Genomic DNA, 27,368 nt, shown 5'->3' on the forward strand with positions numbered 1-27,368 from the left:
CACGAGACCCCCATAACCAGCTCTAAGGGGAGGGAGCTTTGGGCCACGGGGCGCCGAAGGTGTTAAAGTAGGGTGGGGTTCAAGGAGAACTAAATGTGTCATCATTTTAGACTTCAACCTGTTTGAGATGCTACGAAATTTGAACTGAAAAGGATGAACACGACAAGACTGCTTTACCTGAATCACTTTATTCCATTTATCAACAACAATCTTATTGATAAAGTGTATAATTTACAGTAGTGTGCAATGCATACGAGCACACAGAGACCATTCCACCTTTACTTGACCAAGGAGCTAATGAAACACACATCCACAGCCTGTATTGTTCATTTACTAAATCCTCTTTGAGGCTGGGAGGCACATCAGCCAGGACAAACATCAAAATGCTGTGAACAAAACCACCAGCTTATCCCAGGGGTAAAAGTTGGTTGCACAGCACATAAGAAACTCTTTACGAGCCTCTAAGGCTGGAGTTGGTTCACGTTGTCACTTGTCATGATTCATTTAAACTGAATTAGGCTTGAAAACACAACAGGAGGGCGAAAAGGGATCTCGTGAATCGTAGCCTGCTCTTTTAAAATGACTTGTTCATTCTTTATGTCACACATGAAATAAGAACTGTGACACGCAAACATGTGAAAACTTGAACTCTATATAATCGTCAATTGGCTGACTTTTAATCTTTATTGCATATGTGAACCACCACAGTGGACATTTCAGGCTGAGAGATAAGAAAAGGAATGTTTGTTACGGTCAAACAAGGATGGAACGATCTCAGTCACTGAGAGACAGCTGTTGAACAGACACTCCACTCTCCTACAAGGGAAAGAAGTTTCAATTATACCCCTACAGTGTAGAAAGCAGCTGGCTAGATTGTACCAGAGCTATAATTGTGCCAGCTTACCTTACCTAAGATTAAATGCATTTATACAATGAATAAGTTAAGTTGATAATTGATGACTGAATATATGAAGATATCACTGATGCATGCAAGTACAGTAGAACCTCTCTTAGCGGACACCTCTCTAATAAGGACAACCTCTGTATTAAGGACACTAGTTTTGGTCCCAAATTGGTTATTTCCATTCAATTTGACCTCTAATTGGGACACCTCTCTATTAAGGACAGCACTTGTCAGTCCCGAGGGTGTCCTTAATAGAGAGGTTCTACTGTACATTGTTTCTGCACATAAGCCAATGCAAATAGATACGAGACAACATTAAGATGATATACTACGAAGAGATAGTAATTTTGCCCTCGACAGCTCTTGAATGTCATAGACTTATCGCAAACTCAATCCCCACAGATTTACAGTTCCTCGACAAAGGATATGTAAGATTACTTCAAGAAAGCGACAATGCCTTTTCATGATTTTCAAATATTGTAAACAGAATCACACTTGCCCTAACATAAGAACTCGGAAGAAAGCACAGTATAGATTATTGCACAAAATATCAATAGCATAAATCACACGCATTCCCGCCAGGCAAGATTGATTATGAAAACAAGAGAATGATCCAGGCAGGAAACCCTTCACAGGTGTACCATTATTCAACGAATATTAACCTTTCTCCTCGGGAGACAAGTGTTTGAAAGGTTGCATGGTATGTAATAAAACCCGGCATTCGGTGCACCTGTTTGGGCCTAGACTACATGATAATGAATACAAATTCAGCTGCATAGGACGAAATGTTAACATCACAAATTGCACATCAGCTTTACAGACTGCATCAACACAAATTACTTATTACTTATTTTGTTCACTAACTACTAGTTGTGACACCACACAGGGGTAAACGAACGCAGTGGCGTTAAATACATGTGTAGGCCCTGTGCAAGTAATCGAACATGCTAATAGTCACCATGGTTACATGTGGTTGCCATGGAAATGCATAGCAACAGTTACCATGGTTACGCATAGTGACATCAGCAATGTGACATAAATTAAACCTAAGCATGTACATCTTTTACTATGGTAACAAGCAAGACTAGTTTTTGCAACTGGCATGCAAGAGAAATACTTCGCTAAATACGATTTTTAGATACTGTTCATCAAAGGCTATTGAAAAATGCCCTTTCCAAACCACGAATGCTGATGTAGCTCTTAGCATACATGTTCTTTTCATTAACAATTAAGTTAGATATCACTGTTATACTTATCACTTTTTTTCAACCAAAATTCTTTGCTTTTAAAAAGTTTAATGATTAGATATACGTAACAACTACAAAATATTAAGCTGTGTTAGAAAAGCTAATAAGAATACTGATTTAAGAAAATGCTTACAACTGCAACTCACACTTCAAAAAAGGCAGAAGAAATTGCAACACAAAACCAACAAAAGGCAGTCTCACTCTTTTTCACAAAAAAACCTCCAAAGACAATAATATCATGTTCATTTGACTTGATTGTAATGACTTAATTGCTCAATTATTAAGTAAATTCAGGTAAGCAGTGAAATATTGACAGCTTTTGGGACTTAAAAAGGAAATATTGGAAATGTGATCTCTTGGACTACTGACTAGGATAGAAATGCTTTATATGATGTAACAAGTGATTTGATCACAGCGGAAAACCGCAGCGCATTTTTGCGGGAAGCCGCATCACTTTCTCGCGTTCCACAGGGTTTGTGGTCGGATACAATTGCCGTGCCAATAACTTACATCAAATCTAATCCAACGCCTGTGAAAAATCTGCAATTTCCCACGTTGGCTGGCTCTTCCCGCTGTTGTGGAAATGAAGCTTAATGCCTGAGAAACAAGCCTGAACAAGGCAAGGGGGAAGTTACTTCAAATTAACAGACCAGTATCTGAGATAAATGGGTCAAAACAATACAGGATCTACTCTCTACCAAATGAAACAAATGGTCCAAACTTTTATGGAATGTACAATAAATGTAGAGAAAAGATTTTAGAGGGATATTCTAAAACACCTTGGTTGTGATGTTTTTATTTTATAGTGGATTATGTATAAGTTCCGGACACCAGACTGCATCATTCTTTGACAAAATGGACAACAAATTTAGAAAGCAACAAGATTTTAGCATTGAAATATATGAACAAGTGCAGAAAGACGGAGACAAGTTTTTGGGCATACAACAGTAAGCACATATTACTAGAAATGCATAAGCACATGACTTAGTATACTATTGCTTTCACCCATATTGGCCTATTGCAATGTCTGTAATAAAGAGAAAAAAATCTTTGGATAGTTCTCAGTTGGAACGTTTCGCCAAGTAGCAAGAGTAATAATTTATCAATAGCCCCGTTGTCAGAGATTAGCTCATTTAAAGGTGGGCGACTTCTTTTAGAGTTGAGGTTGCATCCTGGCAACCAGATATTTTACCCTTTTCCTGCAAAATACATCGGAGGACTACTGGCGACGAGCACCTTATGCGCTATTTACTGAGTTTCATTGAAGAGATTGTCTGCTACGTAGTTTTCCTGCCTACTGATAGATGGCGTGTTGGTAGTTGATCGCTTCTGTGGTAGTTTCGAAGAATCTTACTCTTCGCTGTGTCAAGCAATAGTCTTTAAAAACTGGTGATTTTAGTCCCGGCAATTGAGCAATGACAAAATGACGAGCGATCGCATTTAACCAGTCAGTGACTGCGTCTGAACCACAATCATCATGTTTTCATGGATATGTCGCAGCGACTAGAATTGTGGGGGGCTCAACACACAACAAGAATGCGCCAGAATTATCTTTGAAAGCAAAAAGTTGAAATCAGAAAAGCATTTTGGCTTGATTGACTTTGACCACCAGACGAGATCTAGTACTCGCTCATCTCACCATTCAACAATATATATTGACCTTATTCGAAATACTGGAAATAACCTGCAAAAGATTCCTGATAAACTTGCACGAAATTGAACTGGGGTATACAATGTTTAAGTAACCTTCGTGTTCACTGGCTAAAAACTAGAACAGGAACACACTAAAAAAAAGAATTTTAAAGTGTCTTAATTCTCATGAAATACACACCTCAAAGAATACCTAGGCATTACTTTCATGATGATCTACATTATAAAGTCACGCTGGAATGGTAGGAATTGAACTGTATGTCAAGAATGGATGAAATGGATATTTACAATTTTGTGAGTTTTGTCATTATGGTGCAAAAAACCTGACCTATCTACATGTGTACATGTACTCAGTGTGACTTCTTTGTTTACGATTGGAAAAACTGTGTTGACGCAATTAAGCTAGTCAACGGGTGCCTGTACAAAAGCCCTATTTTACATGTACATGCAATGTGAGACACAACCGACTTAATGGCGTTAACACAGTATCACAGTATTCCATGTTGTTCATAGTGCATCTTAAGTTACTTTTTTAGCAGGGAATTTACAACGCTGATTTGACCAGCAGTAGGTTGAGAAAGTATGCTCTCATTGCCATTTCTGGTCACCAGTGGTCAATTAGGGGCTAAACTTGCCCTATGAATCAATATAATTGCATAGGGTCCATATAATGACATAAACCCAATTTAGCCATACAGTCACTAGCAATGATCTGCATGATACTTCAACTCTACTTCAATGTTGCCGCAAGCACAAATTGCAACCTGACATTCCCTGCTATTGAAGTTTTAGAAAAAATTGATTTCGTTCACCTAAATCATTCAAAAAGCTTTGAAAACCACGAATTATAAGTTAGGAAACATCCCTTGTTCGTGCTGTGCAATACACTCTCCAAAAACAGAAGTACATGAATATTATAAAGTATCTCAACCACTCCACACAAGAAGTTCAAATCTCAAACTTTTGACAAATCTCTCACAACACAATAACAAAATACCACAAAGGGTTAATAAAGAATACAACTAGTGAATCTTGGCATGACCGTTTACGTTCTCCGATATATTGTTTTTCGCATCGATATTGTTCGACGCGCCATGCCTCTCCGTTGCATTGTGGTTATTTTCCGTTGACGGCGCGGTACTCTCCGGCGATGGCTTTATCAGATTGCACAAAAGCTCCCACGCTTTAACCTCTTCGATTTGTTCTTGGGCGTCACCTGTGACCGCGACACTTTTATCGTCTGATGGGAATAAGTTTTTCCGCAGGGGTACGACACTACTGCAAAGTAACGTGTATATCTTTCCGTGGATCATTAGGAGGAGCCCCTGGTGACAAACCGCTGCTATTCTGTAATATTTCCCATAAAATGGATCCGATATAGCTGGACACAGCATATTGTTCAAATTAACCTCCGTGTTCTGAAAAGAAAAGGTTTAAAATTCTGATTGACTGATTAAAGATGGTATTTATGACAAGGAGAGTTAAACAAAATATTGAGTTTACAGCTGAGCGATAGCTAGGACATTATTAGCTCTATAAACGATACTGGCCAATTGTAATGTAAGTAGGAGGAAACTGGAGACCCCAGAGGAAACATACGCTGTCGATACTGGCCAATTGTAATGTAAGTAGGAGGAAAATGGAGACCCCAGAGGAAACATACACTGTCGATATTGGCCAATTGTAATGTAAGTAGGAGGAAACTGGAGACCCCGGAGGAAACATACGCTGTCGATATTGGCCAATTGTAATGTAAGTAGGAGGAAACTGGAGACCCCAGAGGAAACATACGCTGTCGATATTGGCCAATTGTAATGTAAGTAGGAGGAAACTGGAGACCCCGGAGGAAACATACGCTGTCGATATTGGCCAATTGTAATGTAAGAAGGAGGAAACTGGAGACCCCGGAGGAAACATACGCTGTCGATATTGGCCAATTGTAATGTAAGTAGGAGGAAACTGGAGACCCCAGAGGGAACATACGCTGTCGATATTGGCCAATTGTAATGTAAGTAGGAGGAAACTGGAGACCCCGGAGGAAACATACACTGTCGATATTGGCCAATTGTAATGTAAGTAGGAGGAAACTGGAGACCCCGGAGGAAACATACACTGTCGATATTGGCCAATTGTAATGTAAGTAGGAGGAAACTGGAGACCCCGGAGGAAACATACGCTGTCGATATTGGCCAATTGTAATGTAAGTAGGAGGTAACTGGAGACCCCAGAGGGAACATACGCTGTCGATATTGGCCAATTGTAATGTAAGTAGGAGGAAACTGGAGACCCCAGAGGAAACATACGCTGTCGATACTGGCCAATTGTAATGTAAGTAGGAGGAAAATGGAGACCCCAGAGGAAACATACACTGTCGATATTGGCCAATTGTAATGTAAGTAGGAGGAAACTGGAGACCCCAGAGGAAACATACGCTGTCGATATTGGCCAATTGTAATGTAAGTAGGAGGAAACTGGAGACCCCGGAGGAAACATACGCTGTCGATATTGGCCAATTGTAATGTAAGTAGGAGGAAACTGGAGACCCCGGAGGAAACATACGCTGTCGATATTGGCCAATTGTAATGTAAGTAGGAGGAAACTGGAGACCCCAGAGGGAACATACGCTGTCGATATTGGCCAATTGTAATGTAAGTAGGAGGAAACTGGAGACCCCAGAGGAAACATACGCTGTCGATATTGGCCAATTGTAATGTAAGTAGGAGGAAACTGGAGACCCCGGAGGAAACATACGCTGTCGATATTGGCCAATTGTAATGTAAGTAGGAGGAAACTGGAGACCCCGGAGGAAACATACGCTGTCGATATTGGCCAATTGTAATGTAAGTAGGAGGAAACTGGAGACCCCGGAGGAAACATACGCTGTCGATATTGGCCAATTGTAATGTAAGTAGGAGGAAACTGGAGACCCCGGAGGAAACATACGCTGTCGATATTGGCCAATTGTAATGTAAGTAGGAGGAAACTGGAGACCCCGGAGGAAACATACGCTGTCGATATTGGCCAATTGTAATGTAAGTAGGAGGAAACTGGAGACCCCGGAGGAAACATACGCTGTCGATATTGGCCAATTGTAATGTAAGTAGGAGGAAACTGGAGACCCCGGAGGAAACATACACTGTCGATATTGGCCTCTCCATCACATAAGTGTAACGGGACTGACCAGGAATCGAACCCTGGACCTCAGAGATCACAGGCGCTGATGCTTTTACTGGGCCATTCCAACAGCCCTGTAGGAGAGATGTCCTCCTCGCTGATCGATACTTACAAAAGCCAGATAGTGTAGCGGCACAAAATGATAGGAGAAGAGTAAACCACTCGAGAGTAAACACCAGTTGAAGTCAAACAACGGCTCCACGGTGTACACGCCTGAAACAAGAAATAAAAACATTTATTGATCAATGTTTCTCTAAGAACCGAGTTTCAGCAAAGTCGTGTCCATAATAACATTGTGTACAACTCCAGTGATTTCTATTTTCCAGGACCACCAGTAATAATGAACGCCGCACCCCTTTATAATAAACAGCGAAGGCCCACCATGACCAATCACCACGGTAACATTCATCGGAGCATTATTGGTTACAAGAAACTCATTCAGGTTGCAAATAGCTCAATCATAAATTATTCAACGATGTTGGTTTGGGTAGAATACATCAAGAAGCCATATTAATTTGTTGTTTGCGGAGGTGCTTTTCACTATAAATAAAGCTGGACGCTGTTTGTTGTGGCAAAAAAGCTGCGTTGATTAATTATATATATTGATTAAAGTATTTAATGTTCATTACTCTGGAGTTATACCACTTTGGTGTACAGGACGAATCAATGCCAGAAATCCACTAACTGGCCATAAAACAGATAAATCAGCAGACCGAGCTTTTATGGTATGGCATGTACAAGCTGGGGCGAATAGCTTCAGGCTTTTTTTATCATACCGGTATAGTAAAGCATCAATTATGGCCAAGGTCCTTGTGTGGACCATGATGTCACCTATGATGGTCATGATGATGATGATGATAATGATGATGATGCCAGCTTTGATGATGATAATGATGATGATGATGATGATGATTATTACGATAGCATGATTTTGGCTATGCATATCACTGCATTGTCAAGCTCCGTTTATACTCTACTTACCCCCGTGCCTTAACAGAAAGTATGGTATCACAAGTATGAGGACGTGCTGGATATAGTACACGCCTGTTTCACAGGGAAGCTGAAAAACAAGAAGCAAATACATAAGTAAGGTAAGGTGGTACATTTATAGCCCTGGTGCAATAATAGCCCCTGTAGGTAGGGTGCTACCCTTGATATTCAAAACGTTTTGCCAGTGTGCAACACAAGGCAAAGTCGCCAGCAAATTAAAGTGGAAACTCTTTACAAAGCAAGGTAGCGTGGCTCTTCTGAGGTAGGGTGGCAAGCTTCCAAGACAAATGGTCTTGTTGAGAACACTGGTATCTGAGTAGCAAAAATTGTTATTTAACCGGTAACATCATACAAGTTAGTTCATTCATTGCCTCTACTTACTAATCTTGTATTGATGACAGGGAAGATCATGGCAAGGGGCGCTCCATTTAACATATGCATATGTAATCGGAACATGAATGTTGTGAACTGATTGGCTGGCGCGGACAACAGGAATATCTGAAAAACAATACAAATTCTCGCAATGATTTCTGGGAAATATGCCCCGATCCCTAACTGGATTTTTTCATCGTTGAAAACAACTACATCATCATATTGCGGCGTGTTTTGAATAATAATTCGTCACAGTATAGTGGTTTTCATGATTTGAAAACCGATTTGGATGTGGGTGAATCATCCTGTAACGTCAAGTTTTTTTACTCTTTTCAAAAACAAGTCCTTGGTCAATGAAAACCTCCCTCCTACCAACGATGACAAGCCGTCTTCAGCTACTTTATTTTGCAAGGCCTGCATTCAGATTACACCTCATCAACCCATAATGATGCTCCCGAGGATAACTAAGCGGCCGAATGTCGATGTGCTGGTCGCCAGACAAGAATCCATGATGAGGTGGACACAGGGGAACACATAAAACAGCCACAGTGGAACCGCTTTTAACAGACACCTCTCTATTATAGACACCCTATCAATTCTTAAAGAAACTACAATGCAGTTTTGGTTCCGCATAGGTTGTTCCCATTTGATTTGACCTCTCTAATCAGGACACCTTTGTATCAAGGAGACCACTTTTCAGGACCAAGGGTGTCCTTAATAGAGAGGTTCTACTGTACTGTAGTTCAAATGTACTACATGTACAGCAGAAGTCACTGTCTGCTGATGGGTATGCTACAGAGTGCATCATCGCCAATTGGCCTTCATTCACTTCAAATCCAATATCTGCACACAGTGGCACCATAACAACATACGTATTCGCACTGTTGTATCTGTTTAGAACTGCACATCAAGTGAGTCAATAATCAAGGTCAATAATGTAGAGTTGTAGTAAAGTGCACTGTAACAAACTACAAACTATACATCAAGTCATTTTTGTTATCAAGCCAGCATCAAAGGAAATGTGACAACAACTCAAACTAAACCAATTGGAAAGATTTCAAATGCTGTTCTGCTGTTCTCATGAACCAGCAATGTTTGCTGAACTGCATTTATACATAGTTTGCATTTTACAAGGCTGGTATTCTTGAGCTGTGGCATGATCGTCCATTTGCAGCTTCAACTCGTTTTGGTTATCAGCCCAGCTCATCAGAAATAAACCTGATATGACAGCTAACCTGAAAGCAATTAGAAGGAATTATCACATTTCAAATGGTCCGCCAAATCAAATGTGATCATGTTTCCTCCGCTTTGCGCATAACCTCATCTTTGTGAGGTCCTGATGAGCCTAGATGTTGATGTGCTGGTACTGGAAGCCTTGGTCAGACATGAATCCATGATGGACCCAGGGAACTCCATCCCGACTCTCATGGATTTATACTCCATTGGTCTCGACAGGGAAATTATAAAATGAGTGATTACCAGATTCTGCACAATGCCAATGACAGAAGTCACCATCTGCTACAATAAATATACACAGACCGTCAAATCCAATGATACGTGCATATTGTGTGCTGTAACTATGTGACACAATAGTGACAGTGTACATGTACTCTACATGTACATAGTTGTTTGTAAAGTGATAATTTTCAGCAATATTGATAGGCTCCATGTGGGTATTCCACCAGCTTCAATCCATTTTTGTTATCATTCCATCTTTAGAAATAAAGAACTGTTGACAGCAAGCCAACAGCGATTTGAAAGGATTATCATATTTAAAATGTGCAGCCTCATCCGAAAATGTTTTCTTAACGACTGAGCTAATGCCAACTTCATCCTCCTGAGGATCTGTGTGAAGGCAAGATGATGCGTTGCTTGCCTGACAAGAGCCCATGATGGCATGGGCCCAGGGGAACTAATAAAACACCAGCTTTGTAGGCAAGATAAGTCACTGTCTGCTACTTCACTGGCAACATGCACAAAATGTATTGATCTGTCGACGGTTTAGACAACATTGGTCTGACAGCCTCACAGCAATTTGTTTTGTGCCAGTGCTAGTGCTATTTGGTCAAAAAGGTCAAAATTAGCTCCTTGGTTTCACAGCAAAAGAGACCAATGCTTTGAAATGACCACTGTTCTGGTTCTGGTTGATACTGGGACGTGGTCATCATGTTGACTGTTATGCCCAGGGCCTTTCGACCAAAGATGTTGAGTCCAAGCAAGCAACTCCTGTTTCTCACTAGGTGGGGTCTTGGCGAAAGCACTACAAGGAACTTTTGTAAAATCTCATCTGTATGTACATCTGCATGGATGCAGTGATCAATTTCAAGGCTTCACACCAAGTTGCCAATTGGGCAACTTCAAAGGAGCTGGTCATGCATTTGACCAAAAACCAGTACTAGTAGTCCTCAAATGGCAATGTAATTTTTGGAAAAAGACAAAATAACTGGTTGCAAGTAGAACAAACTGGCTCTTCAAAAGAAGTTGCCAGCATCTCCAGCAACTGCTAAAGTCTAACCCCGGTGTGATTGTTTCACTTGTATTAGTATTAGCCATCTATTATTGAAAAAAACGTGAGTTTTGCACAATGAAATATAGAATTTGTACCAGGAACTTGTAATCAGAAGGTAATCAAATACAGATTGAGACCGAGAGAGTTGACACAAGACTGATATGGTGTCTTTTTCTTCACATGACATGACTACTACATTTTGTACCAGGAACCATTCTTATGTTCAGGCAACCACCAGTGACATCACACATGTCATTAGAATAATTTGGTCACCTTGTTTGAAAGTCAAATGTCCTTAATAGAGAGGTGTCCACTGCGGGAGGTTCAACTGTGTTATGTCATTTTAAATTGAAGAAAGAAAATATAGGACAGGGGAGTAGCTATCCTTTCTGTATTGATTCAGACAGCTCTGGTATTTGGGAAGATATCATTTTTCTCCCTAGGTGTCTGAAGTGGGGTGTGGGGAGGGGGTGAGATATTATGCCGTGAAGGAGTTACGAAAATACCTCCTTACCTGAATCATGCTGACCAAGTGACAAGGATTGAGAATATAAATCAACTGCTTGGTGGCGAATTTGAATCCAAGTTCCACACCGAATGTCAGACACATCATCATCAAAAGTACTCGTCGCCCTACCCAGTCGCTGGACTCTGGTTTGAGGGTCTTTGGTAATTTAACTCGTTTCAGCGCACAATAGGCTTCGAAAAGTCCCAGTATGCCCATTAGTACACTCTCCGTGATTCGTTGCGCGAGACTGATGAAGTTCACACATTCTGGGCCGCCATTTCCGGGTAGGGTGTGATCCACGCCTTTGAATGTCCACTCGTAGATTTCGTACCAGGAGAGAGATCGAATAGGGTCTCGTCCAGCCATCTTGCCTCGTCTTCTACCAGTATTGGGAATTTCTAGAAAGACAACAAAAGAAATAATTGTATAATAATATTCAGCTCTGAGCAAATTCCTGGCTTTTCAGATTGTGAGCCTTTAGGTAATTGTTGCCTTTTTCGTAATCGTCTTAGCTTATCCATTTTCTCGAGGACTACTGAATGCAGATCTATCTGTTCTTAGATTGGAACACACTGCTCTTCTTCCACTATTAAATCGGACTGAAAATACTGACTCTGTTGGATCCTGTCAGATGCTGGTGCTAACAATGCATTTGACCACCTGTCCTCTTGGAAAACTATGATAGTATGATATTTCAATTGTCTTTTGTAAAACAATAACAAATCAGTGTAGGAAATATTTAGGTCAAATATTGGACCACATCAAGAGATTGCAAATACTGTGGAAACTCCATTAGCGGACACCTCTCTATTAAGGACACTAGTTTTGGTCAAGTTGGTTGTTTCTATTCAATTTGACCTATCTAATCAGGACACCAACTATTTATGACTATAAAACACAAAAGTGTAAAGTACATGCATTTTTAATCTTATGAATTATGACATGTATGAGGTGATATGAAACTAGGACAATATCCAAATTACAGTTGGAAAGCGGGTCAACTGGGTAATTGCCAGGAATTAAAACATTGTGCCCGGATTAAAGTCTCTAGAAGAATAGATGCACTCAAACTGTGGCCTCAAAGTTATTGTTGACATGTGTACCTGGTAGTTAATTTTACGCAGGTGCTCAAGAACGATCTCGATCTAATGTAGATCTCCGATTGCTACTCCTCAAAACAGCCATGACACTTACATACACTTGACTTTCTTTGGCACGGTTTATGGTCACTTGAAGAAAAAACTGCTGTTATCAAATATTTACAGGCATTTTATTTTACGGTTTTGTGAACTTGACATCATTGACTGACATTACATGGACTCATTGAGTTGGAGTCATTGACATTGCGATTGTCATTTGTACTCATCTCTAATTTTGCTTGTTCCCAATACAGTCGAACCCAGAATGTGGGATGACTCACCATGCAAAATCAGGTTATCTATCTTCTCAGTTTTTTTCAGTGTCATGTCAGTGACAGTATCAGTGAGGAGAATCTTTTCTTTTTTGAAAATAGATTGTGGATTATTTATTTTTCAGGAAAATACGAAAAATATCTAATACATGGTGCAGTAGGAAGTTGTATACACTTCTAACATAAGGTAACATACTTACATCATCACTGGATACAGGAATTTTGAAATAAAGATGCCTATTTTATGAAATTTCGTCGACTTTAGGCACAAAAAATCGATGAATCACAAACAATTTTTAAGACGACCGAACAACACCCATCCGTGTCCGAAGCCGCTGACGCAAGGAGGTTATATAGTATTCTCTACAGACAGTAGAAACTATTAAATATTTGTAATATCTTGTAAGATAAACTCAAAATTAAAACATTTTGGCAATTTTTTAAACATTTTATTTTATAAATCGTGCAATATTCAAAGTAAAGTGGAGTTACATTTTCTCAGTATTACTACGCGGTATGGTCCGCAGCTAATGAAACTAACATTCTGATTGATAGAAATTTGGAAGTCACTACTACCAAAACGTGGTTGAGACGTTTTGTAAACATCTCGATTAAAAACACTGTCCCCACACTAAGAGAGTGTCAAAAATCGAAATCCTTTCGTGTGGGGTTACTTTATAGCTTCAAGCCTTAGAAAATATCCAGCAGCCAAGACAGATATGGTGTTTTTGACCAATTTTCCACCCCCAACTGAAGGGGTTCAGCTGTTGCAACCCAACACTGTGGCAAATGTTGGAAAACGAGAAATGGGAAATGGGACACTGTACATAGCGGAAAGGTATACGACCAATCTACTCATTAACCCCTAAATCCTAGTGTATCGTAGTGAACGGATGATGCCGGCCATAGTTGGAAAATTTCAAACATTTTGTTCGTTCGGTTGTCCAGTCACATGCCGATCTGTTGGTGCAGTATCTTCGCCACTCATAAAATCACCACGTAAATGTGTACTGTTGTCATTACAGACATTAGTTTCATTGTTTAGCTGCTATAATCTAAATATTGTCTTTTTATATGAACAAGTACAGTCACAGTTTTAATTCCGATTTCAGCCGTTTATCCTGGGTAGCTGAAGGAGGTCTTGGTTTTTCCATGGAGTATGTTGCCATAGCAATCCACGCAATATCAAAAGACAGGAGTGCATTCCCTCATGACTGCCTGTATCTCCAAGCATCCTGTAAGTTGGACAGCGATGAGGAAAAGAGCGGGTCTGAAGAGGAAGAAGAGGACGAATATCCCATCACGGAAATCCGATTTGTGCCACAGGATCCTACCAAGTGTAAGTATCATTGCAAAAGGAGGCAGTGACTGGATCGATTCTGAAACACCTTGGTTACAATGTTTAAAATGAATTATGTGATAGCCTCAGTTTGGCCTTGACAACAAGCATAACCTGTTACTCCGCCCCTGCAGTGTTTGGATAGACAACCAATACCGACAATTCCTAAACCCTGATATCAGAAGCAGTAATTTGGAGCGATGTGTTGTCTTAAATTAAAAAAAATCTATTTCCTATTGCAGTGAAGGAGATGTATGATGCCCTGTGCCATTGTCAAGCCCTGCATCCTGATCCTGATGATAGTAATTCAGAAGATTCAGAAGCACCGGAAGAGTTTGAAGAAGGAGATGGTAAGTGCAAGAATTTGGAGATATCTAAAAAAATTCTCTGTCGCTGATTGCCAGGCTGATTGGAGGAACAGGGTCAGGAATGACTTAGCGTCAAACACCGAGGTGGGTCCCAGGTTGGGGTCAATTCATGACGTCAGACGGGTCAAAATTAGCCACCCAGGTCAAGACAGGTAGTGAGGAAACATTGCAATCATTGAACTGTAACTCCTGAGTAAAACAGAAATGTGGTAAACTTGATTAAGAAATGGCCTTATTCCAGTTTTTGATAGGATTTTAAAAAACGCGTATGCCTGCTCTCATTTCAGATTTTTATGGCGATGAACCAGACACAGAATTCTTAACGATACAGCAGCAAGCGACGTTAGATCGATACGATAGCCTCTTAGCAGCAGGAGAAGCCGCGCGGGAAGCAGAAAATGGTACGGCAGAGAATCAGGTTAATGGAACCGGTGATGGAGAATCTATGGAAACTGGACAGTTTGAGGATGCTAATGACGAGGCAATGCAATGATATGTCAAAGTGGACTATTTTTTGTGCTAAAATTGCACGATGATCTAAAGAATTTTTATTGCATGATGTTAGAAATATTCATCAATTAAGGAAGTGCATCCTAATCCGGAAACATTCTCAAATAAGAGCCTGTCACAAACCAAATACAACAAACGCAGCCAATTAGGGCAAGTGACTGAACAGAATAAACAACTTCATTGGTAACCAAGGGAGAGTCCTCTCGTATTGAAACTGTTGGTGTAACATTAACAGTAGTCCTTACAATCAACTACAGTCTTAATGGCATAGACATTTGTTCTGCGAGTTCTCCAGCTAAATGTTTTTGGTTCTAGATTGATATATCCTGATATGATGTCATTAGAGTTGTAGAGTGCTATGAAAGTGTAGTATCATCATCCATTATGCATTTACATATTAAACATAATGTGCTGTTTGTACAAAGTCAAAAACATTCATTGTCATTAAATTTGTATGAATTTTGTAATTCGATTGTTTGAGTTATTCAGTAGGGCGTCTTTGTCCAGGAGCAATTCTGACAGATGCACGTTATGCTTTAACAAGATGAGGATACCCTGTAGACATCCTGCAGAAGTTGATCCTTCTATAGTGTGAGCTAGGACCCTATTCAAGTGGAGAGTACCGAGATGAACTCCTCTCCTAAACCAAAAACAGTGTCACGAGGACAACAAACCCAATTGATTTATGTACCTAGTGTCTTTGTGGCCCCATTGAAGTGATCTGTACATTTAGTTTGGGTTGGCTTCCTCTCCCTGGCTGAAGACAGTCACTGGGCCAATAAACCGAATTGATTTATGTACCTAGTGCCTTTGCTAGGGCAAACTAAAGACAACAGATGGAGATGGCCTCCTCTCGTTTGCCAAAGACAGTCAACAGGCCAATAAACCCAATTGACTTATTGCAAACGTATTCACTAATGCTGATGGTGTAATGTTTTTGGAGAACGATTCCTCCAAGCAAGAGTGGGCGTAGTCAGAATCCAAGACAAGCTGGTTATCGAACCTTGATCTCCCTTCAACAGAAAAAGTCAGCTGAAATGGTCGGTGGATCCCAAATTTTATTGCTGGGATGTCGGGTCTGGCTGAATGGGGTCCACCCAGGACTGAACAGAAGACCGAGCCTGTTCTCATTGAAAGACCTTGTCCCTCGACAGCAATGCTCAAACACTATTCTCCCTTTGTAAAGAAGTATGAACAATAAATCAAAAACAAGATAATTTTGCGACAAAACATTTATTACCGATCATATCAGACATAAGCTTAAGTGCCTCGCAAACAAACGCTTTCTGTCCCTGCAAACTGCAACAAAAAGAATTCTCGTCTGTGGGTAAAAGTGGTAGTTGGTGGGGGTCACAGGAGGCAGCTTGTCTGCAAGGCAGTTTATAGTACAAAAGTTCGATGAAATACAGACTCTGCGTCAAGCATAACAATTGCTCAAGCATAACGTTTACACATCTGCATATCTTCACATAGGCATAGGAGTTTTACATTGGCACAGGAGTTCTGACTGATGTATAAACGACAGTAAACCTTGCATGTATCTGGTTCAACCGGACCAGCATTTTAGTCCATTATACAAGGCCAAGTCAGTGTGCTTATACCTTCTAAGATATGATACTTATCTATCATCAGTTGGGCCTGATATATGCAAGGAAATACATTCGATGAGAACCAGTGACTTTGGTCACTGGTTCCAATAGAATTTTTCAATTACGATTATTCTAAGAGTATCAAAAGCCTGAATCCAAGGATGTGGTGAAGTTAGACGAACCTCAAATTTTGGGCAAAAAATACTTTCTGTTGATCTGTACATAAAAACCTAAATAACTATCATTCTACAAAATGTTACATCGACATATATAAAACATCAATAAAATATTAGTTTTTATGAACACATTAGGATATTGACAACAACTTCCAACTTCAGGACATAAGTCTTCATGGAAGGGAAGCATGCAAGAGCAGGTCAAATCTGCATTTTTCCTTGCCTTATAGTACATGTATTACTTCATTTATTTCAGTTCAACTAGAACAATGATCACTACACACTGCACTGTATAAGGGTGTACACATTTTTCGTTCATGTGAGAGGAACACACTACACTGTGTTCATGTCAAAAGGCTTTCTATGAAGAATTTCAGTGTTGATGTAGCAACCTTGGACCTAGATCATCATCACCTGTCTGTTTCTTCAGCCCAATATTACTGTTTTGTCTGTATTGGAATCTCGAGGCGTTTAAAATCAAAATGCAGGGAAGACACAGTATAAGTCCCTCAATGTGGTGACGACTCATAACAAATAAATATAACTCGCTAAAGAGTTGCCGTTCATTTACAAATGATAGAAATGATCAAAATTAAAACTGAGATTATAGTTCAGTACCTCATGCTTTCACTGCTTTACGTGAATTTTAAAACAAGCACCAAAAAATATTATTTAGAAGTAGTGTAGCCTCATTAAGGGACCATCTCATGATCACCTCATGCCAAAGTGGCGATTCAAGTTGATTGATATTCAGGTAACACTAACAGACCACAATACATTCGCCAGAATCTTTCATCAAAATATTTCAAAGGGGTCAAAGGCATTTCAATTTCACCAGCCATAAACACCTTCAGCCGGTGTTTCAACCCCCACCCCCAACACCCCATTTTCAGACCCCCAGAAGAAAAAAGTATAAGAGATGGCTACATCAGGTCTTTTGCAGTAACTTCTCAAAGACAAGGTCTTCTTGAATCAATAGAGTAACGTTTGCTACACTCCTTTACTATATCTTATTTTTTGGTTGAAAAATGACCAAAATGAGCCCCTTTTCACCCCCCCCCTAAAAATTCCCGATGTCGGAACAGCTTTATTCTGTTTTTCAGTGGTTTGGTCTTTTCAGTGCCTACCTTGCCCTGAAGATGGCGATGGCGTAGTTCTTTCATGAAGACCACGAGTCTTTTCAGTTCCTACCTAGCCCTGAAGATGGCGATGGTATAGTTCTTCGATGAAGTCCATGAGACTCCGATAACCAGCTCAGAGGGGGAATTGGGCCACATAGATCTATGTAGTTCGACGCTGAAGGTGTTAAGAATTCTAGCATGTCTATTGTGGCCTGTAACTGACATAGACACCTGACCACCATGAAGACTATTAACAAGTTTCCTGCCCCCTCAACCCCTCCCCGATGAAATGGCAAATAAGGTACTATCATTTACATCGCGGGCAGCTGATAATGCCAAGTACAAAATCCTGAAATGCAACTCCCCTCCCCATGACAAAATATGGCAAGTCCTTCCTTTTGGCATGGAGTAATCTTGACATGGTCCTCAAGTTGATATGGGTCAAATCTCCTTATGGTCCCGCCACTCGGAGACAGATCCTGATCTCTCCGTAAAACATTCCATCAAAGATGATTCATTATTTGATATCCGAAGACTTCACCAAGGAGGCAAACGAAAGCCAGCCACATCTGCTTGTGCCTCATTCATGCTCATACCAGAATCCTCCTGACTTGTCTCATTATGAAGCGGCAGACTGGTACTCTGGAGGTGCTGCCACCAACATCATCGCTGAGAACCAGGCACCAATTTATCACATCTTTAAAATCACAGCTAAGTCTGGGCGGCTCGTCAATAAATCTTCTTTAGTTGTTCGTAGGTCATGAAGAACTGGGTTCGGGTTAAGGCAAATAGAAGTGAATTGTGAAATGATCCCTTGTATACAGGAGTTTTCAAGTCCAGCCAAACCTGAATATGAAAGCTTTGCACTCAAAGTTTTTATTTACAAAAGGATACAATGATATTCCATGGTCCGAGTCTGACCCATGTAGGGATGAATCCCTTATACAGTGCCATTGGTCCTTCATGTCTTATTGTCTGAAGTGAAACGAACAAAAGTCAATAAATTTGTATCAAAGTTTTCTTCAACTGATGGTCACGATGTAAATCAACATCGAAAATGTAAATCAGCGCCGAACCACGTAGATCTACGTGACCCATATCCCCTTCTCCCTTGGAGTTGATTATCAGAGTCTCATGGACTTCATGAAAGTACGCCATCGCCATCTTAAGGGCAAGACAAAAACTAAAATAACAAGAAAGGTCTTTTCAGTGCCTACCGTGCCCTGAAGATGGCGATGGCGTAGTTCAGAACGTTAAACTACGCCATCGCCATCTTTAGGGCATGGCAGGAACTGAAAATACATTTTCTTGTCTTTTCAGTTCCTACCTTGCCCTGAAGATGGCGATGGCGTAGTTCCTTCATGAAGTCCAACGAGACTCCGATAACCAGCTCAAAGGGAGGGGGATTTGGGCCACGGAGATCTACGTGGTTTGGCGCTGAAGGTGTTAACTATCAAATTTTAGCCAACTTTTAGCTTTGCCAACATTTCATCGTTTTCAGTTGAATGTAGCCCAAATACAGCTAATATACATGTATAGACACAGCCTAAGTTCTGATTACTTTTTGAATGGCAACACATCTCTAAATGAGTCTATCTAGTAGAATTTCAATAAATTTCTATGAATATAGATATCAACACCTGTGTCATAACTAGTTCCTACTAATCGTATTCTAAATCTCTATCTGAATATTCTGAGGTAAAATCCAATGCATGAATGGACAACACCTGCATTAGTTTCAGGAGTTAGGCCGATATCAATGAATAAATGAATTCTCTAAAGAAATCTGAATCTAAAGCATGCTCCCCTCTCTTCCTAGAGTCAACAGACATATACAGTCAAAAGCACTTGTGTATAATATAGCCGGGGATCCAACAACTGTTGCCGCCAGCACTGCACCCTTGACGGGTCGTGTCTGGTCTATGAGCCGGGTCTCGATGACATCAACAGGATCCGACTATCAGCATCGCTTTTGACCCCTCTCCTACATGGATACACATAGACTCACCTGACATATACAGTCGAAAGCACTTGTGTATAATATCGCCGGGGATCCAGCCACTGGTGTAGCCAGCACTGCGCCCTTGACAGGCCGTTTTTGGTTCATGAGCCGGGTCTTGACGACATCAATGGGATTTGACGCAATAGCACCAGTCAGACCGGCTATAAAACTTGATCTGAAATAAAACAAAAGTTTATATGCCGATCTCTTTTTTAATGCAAGTTGCAGATTTCAGAGACACGAGAATAGTTCATTGCAGGGCAATAGGGGTCCATTCAGAAACTCGTGTGTGATTTAATGATGCATCAATAGCTTTGATACTGACTGAGGCCAGGGAAGTGCACTGTATTGCTACTACGAAGTTGGCTTTAAGCCATCAACAGGTAGGAGTCACCTGGTATTGTGTAACACTTACACAAAATGAACAACCTTGTCATCACCATAGTTAAAATTGTATATCAGGTGTTTCTTTGAAATGTCATAGACAGGTAGCTCCACACCCACAACTATAGCAGCTCTTTGAGACGTGGGACCAACCCCCTGCAAATGAAAAAATTTACACAAATTAATCTTTATCTAATATGATTCAAAATGATGCAATCAGCAAAGCAGAGATAAAGACATTTTTATATACATAGCAAATAGTATTTTAAGTTAAGGTTTAAGTCTACCGTGTCATTACCCAAGTTGAACGCCTGATCGCGCCAGAGGTTATCCCTAATTCCCTAGCATTTTAATAGCGACTAGGATCAGTGCTTCTAAATCTGATAACATGCTGCGCTATCAAGGGTTTCCCTTCCAATTGACACTTAGGAACGATTTCTACCACAATACTGAGTGGAGAGATGCAATGTAGGGTTAAGTGTCTTGCTAAAGGACTGAGACAATGAGCTCACCCTCCATAAGCCTTTCAAACCCTCTTTGGCATAGATATTGCGATATGCCTGCAACATGGTGATCTGTGCAAAGTCTCCACTGCTTGCCTGCATCCGAACTTTCAGGACATCAGTCGGGTTGGCAACGGCCGCAGAGATCGCCCCGGCAAAAACACCACAAACCACGTCCATACCGAAGGTCTCATCTGCAATGGAGAACAAACTGATTGTACTCACCACTCAGGAGAACAAGCCAAAGGCCTGCGGGCAAGGTCAATGCCATGAGATTAACTCAAGGTCATGGCTATGAGACTAGCTCAAGGCCATATTGGCTCAAGGTCATGACAATTGATGATAATGACAGTGAAATTATTTTTTGAATGGTTTTTAAATGTGACTCCTCAATGTGTAAGCAGATATAAACTGTTTTACCACCAGGAAAGGTTGTTATTATGACAAAATGGTGAAACCCAAACTAGTGAGCCAGTTGCAAAGTACTTCCCTATTGTAGCAACATTTCAATGCAATTCCAAACGTTCATTTCTATATGTCCCATTCCACAATCATGTTCAGGGAGTTTGTGTTTGCAACAAACGCTCAAACAACTCTCCCAAGGCTGAAACACTCCACCTCCAAAGATATTCCATGACTTTGACACCAAAAATATGTTTGAAACTGACTCTTAGAAATAGGTTACCATGACAACACTGAGGACACATGCCACACAACATTCATACAAAATAAAATCATGAAATAAAAGATATCAAATGAAACAAAACATACCGGTAACTTAAAAGAGTTTTTTGGCCAAAACAACAATCTGCTGGCCATAGGTGGCTTTCAGGCTGGTAAACATTTATCACGCCCAAGTTGATCCTTCAGGGAGGATGTACTTTAACAATTAGGTTATTCAGCAGACGACCTGGAATGGTGCCATAACCTTAGAACGAGGTTAAGTTCAACTTGAAGGTAAGGCTTCCCGGCCAACGCTAATGAAAAGGTAGTTCATCATATTTCACGGCCATTAAGGCACAAGACATTCACCATCAATACACTTTCATTGTTCAATTCATAATTTGGGACACTGGGACTGCCTTAACCAAAGAATATCTAAGAATATTAAAAGATGAATATGATTACAAAAATCTTATAGCGGCGTTTTCATAATCAAATGCTCTAGTCTAACCTTTGAGAATGTGTTACTGGAAGTAAGCCATTCTGTAGCAGAGAAGGTATATTTTCTTGCGAAGTGAGAATTTAAATAAATAAAAGCTAAATCCCATTTAAAATATATCAAAATCCTGGTCAAAACCAGGGTCCGGTAGCTCAATCAGCCCTAAACCAAATGTTAGTACAGTGGAACCTCTCTTAGTGGACGCCTCTTTATTAAGGATAACCTCTCTATTAAGGACACTAGTTTTGGTCCCGAATTGGTTGTTTCCATTAATTTCGACCTATCTGATCAGGACACCTCTCTATTACAGACAGCACTTGTCAGTCCCAAGGGTGTCCTTTATAGAGAGGTTCTACTGTACTTCCTAAGCACCTTCAAATCAAGACACCAGCTCCCGTGTTTATCCATCCAGGCCCCAGACTCCACAGATCGATATGAGCACATGTGGTGAGCGTGATCACAGTGGCGAGTTGAATATATTGGTTACACTTACAGATCACAATAGATGCAGCGGAATGCTTGGAGGCTGGTAAAATCATGAGAGACAAAAGCTAATGAAACTGAAATGAATGCCTTGACCCCTCTGAAAATATTTGACAAAAGATTCCAGTGATCAAAGATCAGTGACACTAGAATACCGATTAATTACTACAAAGTGCCTAATAGTCTTGCTCACTGGGCATATTTTGCAAGACTTAATATTTTTTGCTCAAATCTCATGAGGTCAAAACCTCAATGACACAGTTCTATTTCTAGTCAGCCTCACCACGTCAAAACCTCAATGGCACATTTCTATTTCCAGTCAGCCTCACTGGGTCAAAACCTCAATGACACAGTTCTATTTCTAGTCAGCCTCACTGGGTCAAAACCTCAATGGCACATTTCTATTTCTAGTCAGCCTCACCGCGTCAAAACCTCAATGACACATTTCTATTTCTAGTCAGCCTCACTGGGTCAAAACCTCAATGACACATTTCTATTTCTAGAATTTCTAGTCAGCCTCACTGGGTCAAAACCTCAATGACACATTTCTATTTCTTGTCTGCAAATATCATCACCGCTATTTCACAACCTAACAAGTTCCCAATATTGGATCTCCGCTATTTACGATCATAAGCCAACCGATCCTGTGCAGTCAGACAGAAATATAGAAGCAGTTGCCTGGCAACATATTTAGCCTAGCATAGCAGCTCCGCTGGAAGTAGACTGGTTTAGCGATGGCAAATCTTTGAATTTGAGATTTTTTCTAGCTTGTGGTAGTATTCAATTGTCTCACACGAAGCTTACATCAGAGTGTTTAGCTTCAATAAACATAGATGTCCTAATAGTTAGTCAAAGCGGACTGCTTTTAATCTGGCTTCAATTGGCTTTCATGACTTAACTACCCTGAAAATGCCAGGTATAATTGGTAATTTCATGACATTTGTCACCAAATGGGTCTGAGTGTTCAAACACCAAACCCAGGCTATCGCTAAAAGATATGCAAGTATCCTAAAAGATGTTATCTCTTTCTAATCTCTTTCAGTCATCCTATTTAATTTTTCATGTTTGACTTAACGATTCCGTTTAAAAGCTAACTTGATTTTGATCAACCAAGCCCTGATGTCATTCAAATAGCTGTGAGGGCATTGTATTGCTCGGAAGAAGTTCGCTATAAGAGTTTCATCAAAGTTCTAAAATACGATACACACCTCCATCTGTCATACAAATAGCGTGTGCCAACAGCAAGATAGCCAAGTTCCAAAATTTGATAAATGCCGCAACCGACTCCCCTTCAGTTGCTAAGCAACCAACTCATTGGCAAGGAACATCAGTGGTGGATGCGCGCCTAGGGAAGAGGAAGGTAATTTTATCATCTTTGATGATCAAATTGTCTGAGAGCATTTTTGTGAAATCCCTCAAGTTCTCCGCTACTGATGTTGTCGACAGGATTTCGAGAATAAATTTTTCCGAAAATCGTCTTTTGGGGCAGTGGGAGTTTGAAAGGACAGAAAGACAACACTTTAAAAGAATCTGGACAAAAAGTTACAAAGTAATAAAGAAATAAACGAAGCAAAATAGGCCCAAAGACAGAAAGACACTATCTCAACTAGGGTTTCAGATAACTTGTCTTAAAAGTATGAATCTCCGATTGGAATTTTGATAGATTAGATCTATGCATTTAGCACAAGGGACATTTTGAAGATGAACTCGACTTATGCTCATTTGCTACGAGTATAGCGATTAAATACGCAAAAGATTCCACAAAACTTGCAAGCATTTGTGTGCAAGGAAAGTTTTTCTGAAACCCTTTACAACAGAAAAGCGCTGCGCAAACGAGCGACTTAAATTGCCGATTGATTGATTACGATCGCATCGATTTAAACTGCTCATTTGCGGGCCATTAACAGTCACACGCAGAGGTATTTAGTTAGTAATGAGTGATGGGACTAGTATTGTCGATTTTTTAAGTCAAATGAGGAGTCACAACCAAGTGAAGCCGATAAATAATTGTTTTTAACGCTTTCGCTACCGTACCCGGCATTAACCGGGTCCGTACCCGGCGCAAGTTCTATCGTTCACAACAGTCCCTATAAGTTTTTGGTTGGTTACACCTGAAAGATGGCAGCACTGCACTCAATTCAATGAAGATTGAGTAAAGCTAGCTTTACAATTAAACAAGTTGGGATCTAGGCGGCCTGGTCTATACCGGATGCGGGCAGGGGCACGATACACTCCCAAGACCCTGCGGTAGCGAAAGTGTTAAGGTACCAACACATATCAACAATTTCAATATTTTATATCATGAACGATTTTATCAGACTTGATCGTCATTGAAAACCATAATTTACACTATACAGTACATACACTTGTGACCTCAGGTTGTTGGTTGTCCCCAAATGAGGGCGCTTACCGCACGTCGGCTTCCTGCAAGGAAACAAGTTGTCAACAAACGCTGAGATGATGGTGCAAGCGGGATTCCTTTGGTGGCATCATTTACCACAATAAAATAGTGAGTTTCAGGCCAAACTTTTTCAAAATTTGATACCGATTTAAATTCCATCTTCATATTCCTAGGCGAACCTAATGAAAGAAGATTTTGTTACAACAATCTTTTATGAAATGTCACAAAATAGTTTTTCACGTATCTATTCCAGTTTTTGTAGAAACTTTGAAGAAAAAGAATCAAATTTTCATGATTTTTATCTTGGTAGACTACGAAATCTCTTGAACTGGGTTTTCCAATTCCAATCAAAATGAATGCCAGAAACTCTACCTTTTGTCTCTCTGCTTTTCCACATATCATATTGTGACATTTCTGAGACACTGTTGTACACATATGAATGCAAGAAAATCAAAATGGAAGCTTATTTGAGCCAAATGCCCACAATTGATTCATTTTTTCTGAATTCTTTCTCATTCTTCGTAAATTTTTTGGAAGATCCCGAATGCACTCAGTACACATGGTACACTAATCGCATTAAACAATCAGAAAATGGATAAAAACAGCCCGTCCAGAGGTTGCCCCGGAATTATTCAAAAGAACAGCATAAAGCCAACATACATACAAGAATAGATATTTTTAGAACAAACATTTCCAGGATTTCGATAAGGATTCGTTTTGAGATTTCACATTTTAGCCTTTAGTCATTTAGTCACAAAAGCAGATTTTTGGGAGCCCTACGAAGAATTTGTCGACTTGATTCACACTTCATGACTGATGGAGAACCTTGTTAATATCGACCTCCACACTCCTATACTCCACAGCAGTTCCTCCATGTATCAACATCATTCTCCTGCAATGCATCACGCAATGGCATAAAAAACACCATGTGCACCAACAGAACAGCAAAGTACAGGACCGGGTACATATTATTAAGAAGTTCAACCGATAAGACAGAGTAACAGTTATTAACTAGGCCTATACAGCAACCCCTGGATGAAGCAAAGTCTGATGTAGGATGAGAAGATAGGGAAAATATTTTTAATAACTAACCTTCAGGTTTCTGAACAAGGAGGGTCTTCAACGAATAGTATACGCCAATTTTAATCGTACCGTAGGTGGATTGCCGCAGCAGCGCTGGTGAGATTCTGAACACGAAACGAGGAAAATAGATGAAGACATTCTTATAAAATTCAATATTCAAAGCAAACTGAAAACACAATGGCAAATTCTGAAGGAGTGGAAGTTGGCAGTGAGATAAAATCTGCCAGGAATCCAGCGCACTCGTTTAGTTGTAACCACAATAGTTAACCTAACAGAGAATCAATGCAATGGGGAACACTAAAATGCTTTGGGAACACTACAATGCTTACCCTGAATACAGCGCCCGGAAACCCTCCTCTCGACCGATGCGGAACATCGCGTGGAGCATGCCACGGTATCGAATGTTGGAGTTGGCATGATCAAGCTTCTGCCCTTGAATCTGAAGTCGAGTTTTAGTCGTGTCTACAGGGAAGGTGCCTGAAAAAGATGCTTTTAGTGAGCTAAGCCAAAAGACCAAAACAGATCATTTGATTCAGTAGAAGATACATTATCGATTGTCATGTGCATATATGGGACATATGGTTTTCATTCCGAACATAACAAAAGATACCTGTGGCAAGGGGCAACTATCAAATTTGTCAGTACGAAATTTTGGCTGTCCAGGTCAACAGGAAAACTCAATTGAAACTGAAAGAATTGATCCAGCTGTACAACAGATGGAATATTTTGGAAAGGCAAGGGTGACCGGTGCCGAGGGAAAACCTGAAAAAATGTGAAATTAATTCATGAGAAAAAAAAGAATTCCTCCAAAATCAGATATGTCACATCCCTCGAAAGAACATACCACATTCTGCTATGCATGATGCTAGTCCACCATAGACGAATGGTCTCCAGTCTTTCCAATTCCCACTTGGGGGTCTCATCCCACTTGATCTATTCAATCAATTCTGGACTTCTGAAAATATAGCGATACATTTGATCATATGAATTATGATACAGTTGATCATAATCAATGGGTTTACATATAACTGGATGGATGATTATGTCACCTTTCTAAGTGAGTTATAACGAACCGTCACCAAAATAAAAAGTAAACGTAATCGTAATTCGTATGAATGCGAAACCTCGCTATTTTTGTAATCTCTCCGATCCAACGTCTCATCGTTGTATGAAATATAGGAGCAGTATTGCAACTAAATTGATACTCACAGTGTTTTATAATACAAGAAGAACAGTTACACTTCACAATTTCACTAATATATTATGAAACAGATTGCAAGAAATCGAACAAAATGCTTCCTCAATCCGCACACACATCACTCATCCACTAATGCTGTACATTATGTACACTGTACACTGCAATGTACACTGGAACACGTGAGTTGATGAAAAACAGAGATTTAGCCACGGAACGAAAGAAGAAGAAGTAAGCCCTTCGGTGACGAAAGTCATTCTTTGGGTCGGTATGGGAAAGTCATACAA

At 40.2% G+C, this 27,368-nt stretch overlaps 3 protein-coding genes across 7 annotated transcripts; 1 reads left to right on the forward strand and 2 right to left on the reverse strand.

Moving 5' to 3' along the window:
- Nucleotides 1-172: 172 nt before the first annotated feature.
- On the reverse strand, nt 173-13,076 carry LOC135494656 (transmembrane protein 164-like). 2 transcript variants are annotated; one of them, XM_064782841.1, is made up of 6 exons: nt 12,966-13,076; nt 11,361-11,752; nt 8,347-8,463; nt 7,957-8,035; nt 7,088-7,188; nt 173-5,219 (listed from the first exon to the last, which is right to left on the reverse strand). In XM_064782841.1, exons 2-6 carry the CDS (start codon nt 11,718-11,720, stop codon nt 4,824-4,826), a joined length of 1,053 nt encoding a protein of 350 aa, XP_064638911.1. In that variant the 5' UTR covers nt 11,721-11,752; nt 12,966-13,076; the 3' UTR covers nt 173-4,823. The 2 variants fall into 2 exon arrangements, with proteins under 2 accessions (XP_064638911.1, XP_064638912.1); XM_064782842.1 differs by lacking the exon at nt 12,966-13,076 and adding an exon at nt 11,968-12,035.
- LOC135494659 (methylosome subunit pICln-like) lies at nt 12,876-15,449 on the forward strand. 2 transcript variants are annotated; one of them, XM_064782849.1, is made up of 4 exons: nt 12,876-12,952; nt 13,878-14,104; nt 14,347-14,454; nt 14,760-15,449. In XM_064782849.1, exons 2-4 carry the CDS (start codon nt 13,918-13,920, stop codon nt 14,963-14,965), a joined length of 501 nt encoding a protein of 166 aa, XP_064638919.1. In that variant the 5' UTR covers nt 12,876-12,952; nt 13,878-13,917; the 3' UTR covers nt 14,966-15,449. The 2 variants fall into 2 exon arrangements, with proteins under 2 accessions (XP_064638919.1, XP_064638917.1); XM_064782847.1 differs by lacking the exon at nt 12,876-12,952 and adding an exon at nt 13,343-13,603.
- A 750-nt stretch (nt 15,450-16,199) lies between these two features.
- LOC135494657 (kidney mitochondrial carrier protein 1-like) lies at nt 16,200-27,223 on the reverse strand. 3 transcript variants are annotated; one of them, XM_064782844.1, is made up of 10 exons: nt 27,096-27,223; nt 26,731-26,838; nt 26,216-26,363; nt 25,896-25,990; nt 22,413-22,445; nt 20,767-20,951; nt 20,286-20,410; nt 19,877-20,045; nt 18,763-18,843; nt 16,200-18,636 (listed from the first exon to the last, which is right to left on the reverse strand). In XM_064782844.1, the coding sequence occupies exons 2-10, from the start codon at nt 26,807-26,809 to the stop codon at nt 18,598-18,600; spliced, it is 954 nt and encodes a 317-aa protein (XP_064638914.1). In that variant the 5' UTR covers nt 26,810-26,838; nt 27,096-27,223; the 3' UTR covers nt 16,200-18,597. The 3 variants fall into 3 exon arrangements, with proteins under 3 accessions (XP_064638914.1, XP_064638913.1, XP_064638915.1); XM_064782843.1 differs by having other exon boundaries at nt 26,731-26,841; XM_064782845.1 differs by lacking the exon at nt 22,413-22,445 and having other exon boundaries at nt 26,731-26,841.
- Between the last annotated feature and the right edge of the window lie 145 nt (nt 27,224-27,368).

This window comes from Lineus longissimus, chromosome 10 (genome assembly GCF_910592395.1).
Source record: "Lineus longissimus chromosome 10, tnLinLong1.2, whole genome shotgun sequence".
In the NCBI taxonomy this organism is placed as follows: domain Eukaryota; kingdom Metazoa; phylum Nemertea; class Pilidiophora; order Heteronemertea; family Lineidae; genus Lineus; species Lineus longissimus.

Bases quoted from the DNA above. Each gene is read 5' to 3' on its own strand.
- LOC135494656 (XM_064782841.1), bottom strand. From the start codon at position 11,720: ATGGCTGGACGAGACCCTATTCGATCTCTCTCCTGGTACGAAATCTAC. The intron at 8,036-8,346 runs GTAAGTAGAGGC...CTTGTTTTTCAG, and splicing joins CTGTCATCAATACAAGATTA to CTTCCCTGTGAAACAGGCGT. The intron at 7,189-7,956 runs GTAAGTAGAGTA...TTCTTGTTTCAG, and splicing joins CTTTCTGTTAAGGCACGGGG to GCGTGTACACCGTGGAGCCG.
- LOC135494659 (XM_064782847.1), top strand. From the start codon at position 13,485: ATGGTGTTTTTGACCAATTTTCCACCCCCAACTGAAGGGGTTCAGCTG. The intron at 14,105-14,346 runs GTAAGTATCATT...TTCCTATTGCAG, and splicing joins GCCACAGGATCCTACCAAGT to TGAAGGAGATGTATGATGCC. The intron at 14,455-14,759 runs GTAAGTGCAAGA...CTCTCATTTCAG, and splicing joins AGAGTTTGAAGAAGGAGATG to ATTTTTATGGCGATGAACCA.
- LOC135494657 (XM_064782844.1), bottom strand. From the start codon at position 26,809: ATGAGACCCCCAAGTGGGAATTGGAAAGACTGGAGACCATTCGTCTAT. The intron at 22,446-25,895 runs GTTAGTTATTAA...TGATTTTACCAG, and splicing joins CCTTGTTCAGAAACCTGAAG to CCTCCAAGCATTCCGCTGCA. The intron at 18,637-18,762 runs GTATCCTTTTGT...ACCCGAACCCAG, and splicing joins TCGGACCATGGAATATCATT to TTCTTCATGACCTACGAACA.